This window comes from Phalaenopsis equestris, unplaced genomic scaffold, assembly GCF_001263595.1.
Source record: "Phalaenopsis equestris unplaced genomic scaffold, ASM126359v1 Scaffold000382, whole genome shotgun sequence".
Lineage (NCBI taxonomy): Eukaryota > Viridiplantae > Streptophyta > Magnoliopsida > Asparagales > Orchidaceae > Phalaenopsis > Phalaenopsis equestris.
In genome coordinates, this window is record NW_018164824.1 from 265,863 (window position 1) to 278,798 (window position 12,936).

Genomic DNA, 12,936 nt, shown 5'->3' on the forward strand with positions numbered 1-12,936 from the left:
AGAGCAATCTCATAGTTTTGGTGATTGCTAGTGCAGCTTCTAATGCTCCCAAAAGAAGCGGCTTTGAAACACTCATGCTTTGTGCTTGGATGTGATAATGAAAGGTTTGTTTGTGTGCTTTTCTTAGAGGTTTGCCAGCAAGAAACATGGAAAATTTTAGGGCATAAAGAATGTTTATGAAACAAGCATTTAACTATTCCAAATGCAATTTTATTTCTTTATATTTATATACCCGAAATTTTCGTTTTAGTTTTATTATGGCAATGTAGAAAAGATTCCAAGGGCGAGTTTTTCATTTTGGCTAGGTCGTAGGACTAGAAATTAAATAGCTGTCTAAATTTGTTTGGGGCAGCTGCAACTTATTGAATAATTTGTTGATAAGCTGATTAAAAATAATCTGCTGATAAGCTAAGTGTGGCTGCTATTATAAATTTTTATTTTTTTGGAAAAGACAGACCGCTGTCAGAAAATTGCAACCGCACCTAGATAGGTGTGGTGTGAAAACGCTATTTTTGACGTTTTGAAAACGCATAAGCTGCCAAAACACAGTTTACCCAAACAGGTCAGGTGCGTTTTCAAAACGTCACCGCACCAAATAAGCTGCCCCAAACGAACCCAAGAAACTCAAGAATGGGTTAGTGTGTTCCAGTTCAGTAGGACATGGCCACATGAAGTGGCAACATTGTAAATCAGTTATAAAAAAAAACTTGTGGAAATTAAAATTAAATAATTATAATAATGTGAAAAAAAGCTACCATGGGAGCTGAAAATTACATTTTTTATTTTTATTTTTAATATACAAGTTATCATCACTGGCATCTCATAAATTATAATATAAGGAACATAGATAAATTATTTAAAATCCATTTCAGATCATAAAAATAAAAATATTGTTTTCCAAATTATGCAGGACTTTGAATTCTTAAAATTTAATGATTAAAAAATTTCAATATAATATTAAAATATTTTCAAATTTCAATAGTTTTATCATAGGCCATTTCTAACCTTTGGAATTATGCGTGTATGTTTGGCGCCTGAAAAAAATGAAAAGAGTATAATCCCGTGTTTAATTAAAATATAATTATTTGCCTCACAATTTTAATATATCTATATATCATCTAACCTATGAATCTCAGATGCATTTTTTGTATTGATAAACATTTAAAATTTAAATTTAATATCATCAATGTCCTAGTTTCAATAAATTTATAGTAAAACTAACTGTCTCAACAAGACAAACCCGTCGATACCAAAATTGTTTCAATTCAGTCCAATCAAGTTCAGATCAAGCCATTAAAACATATTTGGACACTTAAAATCGTTAATTGAATGATCAAATAAACTCCAAATTTGATTTATTTTTTATCAAAATGAGTCTCGATGAGATAAATCCAACGAACTTAAACTCGCTTAATTCTGAGACTATTAAAGCTCTCAAATCATTACAGAATCCCTTGTGATCATGAGGGATCAGTATGAGTCATCTGCTTAGGTGGTTATATGAGTTATTTGTTGAATGACTAAATGCCCCTCTCTAAAGGCTATAAATAGACATATTCTCTTCACTTGAGGGGAAAGGAGTCAAATTCAAGTATTGTCGTGGTCCGAAAATCCGACGATAATTTCTGACTTTCCTAGCCACCAACCCCTTTCGACCATTGTCTACTGGTCGCTGTCAACCACCATCGACCAACACCACTCGCCACTGTCGATAAAATCTATTTTCTTACAAAGTATCCCGAATACAATGTAATGAAGTGTCTTGAATGTGATGTAATGAATAATGCCACATTGGAGATTTAATGATAACTCTCGGTGATAATTGCTTACAACTATCGTATTCATAATATGTTGACTTTGTGTGGACCCCTGAAGTTTTCTATACATTGTATATAAACAAGTTATATTCTGACGTAAATAACAAACCCAAGGGTTGTAGTCACCAATCGGTGTAGCACCTGCTACAATCTATATAGCTAATTGCTATTGCAACTTTCAACTACCTATGTGACCAACTATATCCTCTATGACCAACTAACATTTAGCTCTTGCAGTGACCGAAAATTTCCGATGTGGGTAGTTACTGCTTTAACTTCCCACTTCGGCATACGTGGCTAACTGTTGCCATTATAGCCTTCCACTATAGCCTCTGTGACCAATTAACGTTCTTGCAACAACTTACTATGGCCAATGTGGCCACTTAATATTGTAGCTTCCCGCTACAACATATGTGGCTAACTGCTATTAATATTGCATTCCACTATAGTCTCTATAGCCAACCGACACTCTTTTTGCATTCCACTACAGCCTCTGTAGCCACCCTACACTCTTAAAACTACTAATTACGGTGACCTCTTTAGTCAACTGATGTCCTTGTAGTGACCAACTTATGTGACTAGTTAATACTATAAAATCTCACTGCGGTCTATGTGGTTAACTGTTGTCATTGCATATGTGATCAATTACTTTCATTGTAGCCTTCTACTACGACATATTTGCTCAACCACTATAATTACAACCTTCGACTATGACCTAAATGACCAACCAATGCTCTTACAACCTTCCATTATGGCCTCTATGGCCAACTGAAGCTCCTGTAACTACCAAATTCAGCGACCGCTCTGGCCAACTGACGTTATTGCAACAACCAACTATAGTCTATGCAACCAACTACGACTTATGTTAATAATTGCTACTGTAACTTCCAATTACAGCCCATGTGACTAAGTATGACCTATCAGCTACTGCTACTACAACCTCCAACCAGACTTATGCGAGTAATTATGACCTATGCGATTAACTGCTACTACAACTTTCAACTATGACCTTTATGACCAATTGATGTTATTGCACCCACCAAATCTAATATTTGTGACAAGCTGCTACTTTTATAACAATCAACTATGAGCTTTGCAACCGACTATTGTTATTGTTATTATAAAATCTATACATTTATTGTAGCTCAATTAAGACTATTAAATCCCGATTATTATAGTTTATCTGTGATTATCAATATTGTAATTATATCTTCTCTAATTCAAGAGAAGAGTTGACATTTATACTTGCAATCTTACAATTTCATGGTTTTTTTCTTTCTCCAGCGTTTATCCAAGTAAAAAAGTTAGGATATCTCCTATTATTTTTCTTTTATCTGCAACCATGTGGAACCTTTGTGCAATGCTAGCTAGAATGTTAAAATATCACCATACAGCCACGAATCTTTCAGACACGTAAATGAAAATATATATAAAAAAAAACTTTAAAAAATATTAAAAAATAATGATATATTAGTAGAGAATAATTTCAAAAATTAAAAAAAATTAAAGATTCAAATTTCTTAAGAAAATTAATTTACAATTAATTTTAAAGCTATAAATCACTCAATTAAACTTTGAAGAACATCCCATAAAGTTTATGAATGAGTAGTTTTTAGCATTTGCTAGAAAAATTCAAGTATTACAACAAGTTTGTATTTTGTTTGTTTATCGTTTAAAAGTTTTATTAATTTGTCTTCATATCGTGATATTTAATGTAGAGAATAATAATGAGCTATATATTTTATATTCATAGTTTAATAGACATGAAAATGTGTTCACGACTTGGTCTGTGTCATATTTCTTACAATCATGTTATGTTGTTATATTTATGTCATATGTGATCTCTTGTTCGTGCCCACGACTACATAAAAAATATACTCATTCATTTAGCATCATTTAATAATATCCATAAATCATAATAAATGTTTAGAAAATTATCATGCAAACAAGTTACTTGGTCTGTGTCATTCCGCCATTTGTATTAGACGCGGATCGCAGGTAGGATCCCGCGATCCGCTTTTCATTTGCTCGAAAGACAAAATAAGCCCTTAGCATTCGCTTCCTCACGCGCTCGCAGAGCTCTGCCCTAGTGAATCGCCCGAGCCCCTCGTTCGTTACCACCCAATTCATATATATTTACATATATAACACCTAAACTTTACTTTTGACAATCATGCCACTCGAATTTTTCATATCAAATAAACATATCACCCAAATACTACACTTTTTCATGCATTATAAGGTGCAACATGTACCTAAAAAATAAAATTTAAATGTTAGATATGTAAATATATAAGATTTAAGTGGTATGGACGTAAAAATTCCTTTATTTTTATAATTACTATAAAGATTGTTAAGAAAAGGCTAATGATCTAAATTAATCATCTAAGCATCAATCAACTAACGACATAGTGTAAAATAATCGGCCGATATTTCTTATATGCAAATCAAGTTCACGTCCACGTTGAGACTTGACGTACTGAACTTAATATATATATATATATATAATATTTAAATAATAAAAAACGGTGGTGACGTATGTGCTGAGGCTTAAATTTTCAAAAACATAATTTCTTAAATACCGAGCACTTATTTATTAAATGTCAGTTTTTTAGAAGATTTACATATATACCACTCAATTTATATGTATTTACATATATGTATGAAAATTGTATTTCATCGTTTAAAGGTTAATTGCTGCGGTATTTTGGTGGGATATGAAGGAAATGGGAGGTATACATGTAAAAAAAAAAAAAAAATTGTGTTAGATATATAAATACATAGGAAATGGGTGGAATGAAAATGCCCATTTTTAATTATTTAGCTTCAATTTTACATTTTTATGTTTATATCTTGATAAATTATCAAATAATTTATTATTAAACAAGCTCACAAGCAAACTAAATGGCTCGACAAGTCGAACATGATAACATTAAAGTTTGTCCACTCTATGTCAAATCGGATCGAGCCACTAAACCATTTATTGAAGCTTTCAGAGGATAATTGACTCGACAAGTCGAACATGATAACATTAAAGTTTGTCATACTTATTGAAGCTTTCAGTGGATAATTGGAAGGTCAAACAGATTCCAAATTTGACAAACATATAGTCGAGTCAAGCATCTTGGCGAAACAAATTCAATGAGGTCAAGATCGCTCAATTCTAACATCATTAAGACACTAATTGTTTACTTCACGTAGATTGCCCAGCTCGAGCGTTAAACAAAGCAAGCCTACCACCACAATTAGTCGATTTCTATTGAAGCTCATGTTATAAAACAATGACTTGAACAAGATGTTCACAAAGCTACTAGTGCCAGTGATGATGATACCAATATGACAATTGTTGATCAAAGCAGTGACGACAATTGCATCATTGTAAGGATTACCCTTAGAGGATAGATCTTCACTGGTGAAGGTTATGAGAGAAAGTTGCTACATTTGGGAGCAAGGTTGGCTACAAATAATTCTATCGACGAAAGCCTCTTTATGTTGGCTCGGCTGAATGAGTCTCCACCTCATCCAAAAATGGCAACGACTATGTCAACGATGTAAATTGTGTGGACTTGGACTGACTCATCTGATATTTCTTCTATTATAGCTTTCCCCTATCACTAGAATGTTACTCTTGGAGCCACAAACTACTAATCTTTTTGGCCTTGATCGGTTATCTCATCAGGCCTCAAAGGTATCAGAATTCCTCCATTTTATGATCATTGGTTCCGATGATAGGCATAATACTTATTATGGCTCCGGAGGTAACCTCTCATTTTAATCAAGGGTGCCCTCTTATGACAACCTAAATTTAAATGGTCTCCACTATCTCAAAAATCTAAACACTCAATAGAGTTGTCTTAAGTACTTATGGATAGGCGGCAGACACTCATTACATCGAGCCGACCGCTAGTCGGGATGTGAGGCTTGACTCCCTTATTTGTATGTTTTGTCAATAGCTTTGTGGTATCAGAGCGACTGAGTGTCTTCAAAGCTAGGGTGCGTAGAAAGATGTGAATCATGCTCTAGTCTCCATCCCTCACCTTGAGGGCCTGAAATGTCCGTGAATCACAACCAAGGAATAAAGTGAAAGTTCGGAGAGTGTGGAAAAGAGAGAGAAATAGATAGAGGAGTGAACAATAATGAATAATAATACATTGTGTTTTATTCATGAAATAATCTTCCTACTTATAGGGGTGAGTGTACACTATGACGATGTTACATTTTTGTCATGCTAAAAAGGGGACAATAAAATGCATTCTTGGTATTTTACACGTATGAGTCAGTTGTTTCGATTCTCTCTAGCTCGATCGATTGCACTTGATTGGCTTTAGGTTGACAGGATCAATTCAGTTGACTAGGCTTGGTCAACATTGTTGATCGGCTGATCTAATTTGTTTGTCAACATTTGATATGAGGTGTGGAGACTTCAGGATGCCCCCAATACGATTGGATATGACGAGGAAATGTGTTTTCCCTCGATCTAACTTCTTCGTGGTGGTCATCTTGAACATCTCTTTTTCTCATGTCCGACGGAACGGTTTTGACTCAGAACATTTGATCTTCTTTCATTGCACGGTTGGCTTTGGCCTTTCTAGCTTTTTCTCGGACGACTGCACTCAATTAGATAAGTATGCCTCCTATTCGCCCTCCCTCATCTTACTCCTTCTCTTAACCACTAGATATCCTCAGGAATGCATAAGATAAAATATCATACATATAAAAATAAAATTTAAACATCAGATATGTAAATACCCAGACTTGAATGGCATGTATTCAAATCTAACTCATTATTCCCTAGAAAACGTTTCAATTTTTTCCATGCCATATCACAATATTTTAACACCATACTGCCGAAACACCGCCTGCACTTCTGACCCGTTAATGGCCTCCTGCAACCCCGTATTTTTAAAACTTCAACAATTAGCTGAATCAACAAAATAATCTGCAGGCCAACTTGGCTCCAACGGATCCAGTTTTTTTCCCAATCAACGGCACCAAGCCTATATAAACCCCATCAACTCTCAGCATTTGCAGACAAGCTTTGAGTTGACGTGAGATAGGCAAAGATGGAGAAGAACGACGCATTGGCTCTCCTCCCCCTCGGCCAAATGGGCCACATAGTTCCCATGATCGAGCTAGCAAAGCGCCTCCTTCACCATGGCCTCTCCATCCACATCTTCCTCCTCCAACTACCCTTCCTCAACAATCATCCCATCAACTCCTACATCTCCAACATCAAATCCTCCCACCCCTCCATCTCCTTCCACCACCTCCCCATCATCACCCTACCCTCCCTTTCCCCAACCCCGCTCGACGACCTCGTACAAACTCTCAAACTTTCCGTGCACCACCTTCTTCGCCATCTCCATTCCTCCTCATGTTCCTTTCGCGCCCTTATCGTAGACTTCCTTTGCGGACCAATTGTGTGTGATATCGTCGAAGAGCTCCAACTTCCCTTGTACATTTTTTGTCCAATCAATGCCTCCGCCCTCTCGGCTTTGCTCTACGTCCCCACCCTCCTCTCCCAATCTGACACCAAATTCGACGAGCTTGGTGATGCCCCACTCCACTTGGCAGGCCTCTCATATCCCATCCCAGCTTCTTACTTTCCGGAATTCATGTTCGACCGCACTAATGAGGCGAGTAAAGAGATGCTCGCCTCGTTCGCCCTTGTGCCCAAGCTAGCGAAGGGTGTCCTTCTCAACAGTTTTGAGGCTTTGGAGCCCCATGTGATTCATGGTGTTGCAAATGGCTTATGCTTCTCGAGTTTTGAAATGACCCCGATCTATTGTGTAGGGCCCATAACAAGGAGCAGGTTAGCTAGCGAGCCACGTCATGAGAGCTTGGTGTGGCTAGACGAGCAGCCTAGTGGGAGTGTGGTGTTTCTTAGCTTTGGAAGCTTGGGGGCCTTTCCGGAGGCACAACTTAGAGAGATTGCGATCGGGCTTGAGCGTAGTGGACAGAGATTTTTGTGGATTGTGAGGGGCCCGCCAGTGTCTGGAGGGGTTAAGGGTGGTGTAATGCCGTGGACAGAGCCAGATCTCAAGACATTGATGCCTGATAGGTTTGAGGAGAGAACAAGGGAGAGGGGAATTTTGGTGAGGTCATGGGCTCCGCAGGTTGAACTGTTGGAGCATGAGGCAGTTGGTGGGTTCGTGACTCACTGTGGATGGAACTCTGTGTTGGAGGCCTGGGTAGCTGGGGTGGCGATGATTGCGTGGCCGCTTTATGCGGAGCAAAAGATGAATAAGTTGTTTCTAGTGGAAGAAGCGGAGGTGGCGATCGAGATGAGAGGAGATGAGAATGGGTTTGTGGTGGCCGAGGAGGTGGAAGAGAGGGTTAGGTGGTTGATGGATTCACAAGGTGGGAGAGAGCTGAGTAGGAAAGTGGAGGATGTAGGGAAGAAGGCGAGGGATGCGATAATGGATGGAGGGACGTCTCATGCCGCCATGATTAAGATGTTGCAATGCATGAGAGGTGGTGAAGAAGATGGTGGACGACAACACTAAGATAGTTGTGGGCGTGCATTAATTTTGCTAAGTTGAGTCACATGATTCTTGTTTCTTGGAAATCAAATAATGATTGAAATGATTTTAGTAGATGAGTTAAGTTCATGTTACTTGTGTTGTTGAGATTTGATGGAGTCAGCTTGATGAAATTTTTATTTGTTGTTAGAACCAGCCACAAAAATTATTTCGGTTCATCTGTGTTTTCTATTTTGAAAAATAAGTGATGATTATCCTAAAGCTATCTATTATTCTTGTATACTATTTGCTTCGATTTGAACCAAAAAGAACAGAATAAAAGAGAAATGGTGATGAAAAAGATAAAAATTTTGGAATGATGTCATTTTTCTTAAGCTACTTATTTAATTGTGAAAAATTCACCATTAAATTAATACAAATTGTTTGAAGTTTTAGATAAAAAATATTGGAAAAAATGGTATTCTTGAATTTTAAAACAGTCCAAAGTACTTACTTTTTGTTCATAATTCTATTAAGTGCATGTGAGCTTTGATTTTAGAATTTTAGGTCCACAACCAAAATTGATTTGCACAAATCTCGAGATAATCTAATGGTTATATCAAAAGATAAATGATGAGACTCTCCTCAAATGAGAAGCTACAAGTGCTCATGAATCTGATGGGCTGAGGACCACTAGCCGATCGACCAATAGCCTACTGATCGAAGGCCAGATCGCCAAAGGGCTAATCATGCTGACTAGGGAAATGCATCCACGACAACGATCGGTCAAAGGTCCAGCACCAACACCCCCAACTATCTCACAAGTATCAATGCATATTCCTCTCAATAACTCTCCCAAAGATCTTCGTAGATCACCAAAGAATAATAATTAAGCAAGCCTACTGGAGGTCGATCAACTAGCACACTCAAAACTGACTAGCTTCCCGAAGCAAAAGCCGATCAGTTTCCAAACCAAAAGCCGACCTAAACCAGCTTAGTCGACCGACCAATGACTTGCCCAACAAAAAGTCCAGGCATGCTAAAAAGACAGTAATAACCTGCAACTCCTTTAATAAAACAAGAGCAACTATTTAATTTTACACTTTGTCCCTCTATCTCATATAAATAGGGGGACCACAACATATATTAAGGGTTTTTTGGCTCTTCTCTCTAGAACCATCCTCCGTAGAGAGAAATCTCTTCCCTTCTCTTTTGTAACTGCCACTTTCAATACATAAAATGGGTCACAGAGTCTGGGAATACCCTAGTTTGCCTCAGAGGGGTAAGTCGTTATGTATTCTCTCCTTCACTTTCCCTTTCTTTCCCTCTCTTTCTCTCTCTACCTCTCCCTCATGGTTTATGCCGCTCTGATATTTAGGCATGCCTCACAGAATAAAATTGTATTCAACATCCTAATAGGTACAACAAAAAAATGGTTAGTACAAATCTCTAGACAATCTAATGTTTAGATCAAAAGATAAATGACGAGAATCACCTTAGATGAAAAGCTACAAGTTCTCCAAAATTTGACTAGTTGAAGACCACCAGTCTACCGATCGCCAGCCGATTAAAGGACTGCTGATCAACCAAAGGTAAGACGACAAAAGGGCTACTCAGGCAGATCAAGGATAGGCATCCACACCAAAGGTCGGCCAAAGGTTTAACACCCCCTACAATCTCACAACTATTAACGTGAAGCCAACGATTATGGAGTTTAACTAATAGTCGAACCCATCATTTATTAAGAAATTAAAAACCGATGGTCAAGGAATATCAGAAAGCTGTCGAAAAGGCTGAATATATCAAACAGACATTATAAACTTCTCATTTTCTCTCGTGTGCGTGCCTTTGCTCCAGAGCCGACAAACGCCCTCTCGATTCAAAATTTCCTTAAGGTTTATCATATCTTTATTTTTTACACTCAAATCGTCGGTAACCTTAATTCCACTATTCTTAAAGTGTGTGTGCCGCGTAGCCCGGTCTGTTAGTTGGCATCCATGGTATAAGTTCCCTCACATGGGGGGGTTCAAATCCCCTTTGGCACAGTTGGTCTTAACGAGGTGGTACTCGAATTGTTAGACACATTAGTATATATATATATAAGAGAGAGAGAGAGCCAATTTTCTGCAGCACTTTGAAATAAGGAAATATAGACATCAATTACATGGAAATCTACATGTTGAACAAGCATTAGAGTAAGACTAAATACTGAACATAAATATTATATAATAACTTGCATATTTTACAAATCAATAGTAAATAATTACTATTACTATTATAGTCATTATGTCTAATGTAAATTACATATTAAGTATGAATTGTAGAAATTAAAAAGTTATCAACAAAAACAAATCATTATTTTTTATTAAAGGACATCTGCTAAATTTTTATTTGTGTGAAATCATTTCAGAGTGACTATATATTTATATGCTTGATATGATTTTAGTTCATTACTTATAAGGGAATGTATTCATAGTTTGTATTTAATGTTAGTTCAATGGGATATTCAATCAATTTTTCAACTCTACTCTGTCATGTAGAGGGTCGGATCTATGAATTAGGCTTACAATAGCACTTTATGTATTGGACATAAACAGTTTGCATTTGAAAAAATGAACTCCTTCTGTAAAAATTTTGAAGGTATAAATATTTATTTTAGGGTATAATTCTTTTCTGCTCCAGCCTTCGAGATGAAAATGGTCCAATTTGAAAAGATGAACTCCTTAACATGCTTAGAGACAAGTCGGTTTGCTAGGAATTTGCACTGCTTGTCGGTTTTTTGTTCAATTTTAAAAACTAAATTTTCATTTCAAAAATAGTTGCATGTCTTCCAAAATATATTCATTCTTTCAATAGTGGGCAATATGGATTCATCTTACTTTGTCTACACAATATTCTTATAATTTATGTTTTGTTGTTTAGGTTATTTAAAGGAGCATATATGAATGTGTTTAACTTAATAAGTTTGAGCACTCTTTATAAAAATTTATGTTTTAAACCAACTTGTATGTCTTTTAAGGCAATTTACTATTTTAATAAATCTTATGTTTTAGAGCATTTAAACAATTTTTTAATTATTTTTCATCTAAAAATGAAGAACCCTACTTAGCTCATTTTCACATTCATTTGTGTTCTTTCACTTGCATAAGAGTGTTTTAAGAGGTTTTAGTGTTCAAGAAAAGTTCTCTTATTGTTCTTACATGTAAGCAAGTTCCTTGAGGTGTTTGCAAGGCTTCCTCAAGTTCTTCATGTTCATATTCAACTATCACTAAATATTATTAGGATAATTTAATTTGGTGTTTAATTTAACTCTCGATTTTGTATTTTCTTATTTCAATTTAGTCTTATTTTCTACTTAAAAAGGCTAGGATTCTTGTTCGAAAATTAACTTGCCATCCTAACTCGAAATGGGAAAAAAACATAAATTGATTCATTCCTAAGCTTAACATTTGGTCATCACCACTATAATCATCAATTCATCCCTAACTATTTCCAATTGATCATTTATATTTTTTATTAGTTTTGTATTGTTCCAAAATTTATTAACTCTATAATGCATAATTATGAAAAACAATTTCTATCAAATTTAGAAGGTTGCTATGAATGGCCAAATAAAAATGTAAAAGTTAACTAATTCTTAGGAAAACACCAATTAAATTCAAATGTGCCATAAATTATATGGGATATCAATCTTATAATGAAGTATGAAAAATGTTTATAAAGATCTCATGGGCTTGTTGAATAGGAGAGAAGAATAATAATATTCATAGTTTAAGTTTTTACTATACTTGCAATTTAGAATCACTATAGAAAAGATGTGAATTAGCGTTAGATATAATTTTGATGCAAAATTTGCGTCCGTTCAGCGGCGTGTGTGGTCTCAAACTTTAATGAGTCGATGCAGACGAGTAGCACCGATGCTGGGACGCTAAGTAGACACGTTAGTGTTACCAATAAGCGACGCTAATTTCAATTATAAGTGTCGGAATTAGCCGACTCTAATCCATGGCAAAACATTTACTCATTTCTCCCCACGTTGCTCCTTCAAGTCTCAGCCCTTTTTTGGGTCTCCAGCTCGTTTTCACCGCTCGATATTCGTCCGAGGTGAGAAAACTTCATGTACGCCTCCAAGCATCTGTTTTACATAAGTTTTGATGCTTTTTTTAATAGGTGTGTATAGGTATTAGATTTGGAATTTGAATTTTTTTTGTTAACTATGCAATGCATATGAATTTAATGGTTTTAAATAAGATTTAAGTGTTATGTGGGTGCGAGATATGTAAATATATAAGAATTTTGTACAACGTATGGAAATGCCACAAAAAAAATTTTGATTCATTTGAATGTTATGTGCCTAATTATAAAACTTTAGGTGCGAGATATGTAAATACATAAGAATTTTGTGCTATTTATGTAAATGCCCCATAAAAATTTTATTTTGAATATTTGGTGTTATAAAAATATAAAAGTTTATGTGTAAGATATGTAGATATATAAGAATTTTGTGCTATGTATGTTGATGCCTCAAAAACAATTTAATTTGAAGATTTGAGTGCTATCTATCTAAATATGAAAGTTTAAGTGTGAGATATGTAAATACATGAGAATTTTGTGCTATGTATGTAAATGCTCCAAGCAAATTTGTGTTAGCCTTGTTT

The 12,936-nt window shown here is 35.7% G+C and overlaps 1 protein-coding gene across 1 annotated transcript; it reads left to right on the forward strand.

Annotated features, from left to right (window-relative positions):
- The first annotated feature begins 6,865 nt into the window (after positions 1-6,865).
- LOC110026598 (anthocyanidin 5,3-O-glucosyltransferase-like) lies at positions 6,866-8,335 on the forward strand. The gene has a single exon (XM_020727597.1). The coding sequence runs from the start codon at positions 6,881-6,883 to the stop codon at positions 8,321-8,323; it is 1,443 nt and encodes a 480-aa protein (XP_020583256.1). The 5' UTR covers positions 6,866-6,880; the 3' UTR covers positions 8,324-8,335.
- The last annotated feature ends 4,601 nt before the right edge of the window (positions 8,336-12,936 follow it).

Bases quoted from the DNA above. Each gene is read 5' to 3' on its own strand.
- LOC110026598 (XM_020727597.1), top strand. From the start codon at position 6,881: ATGGAGAAGAACGACGCATTGGCTCTCCTCCCCCTCGGCCAAATGGGC.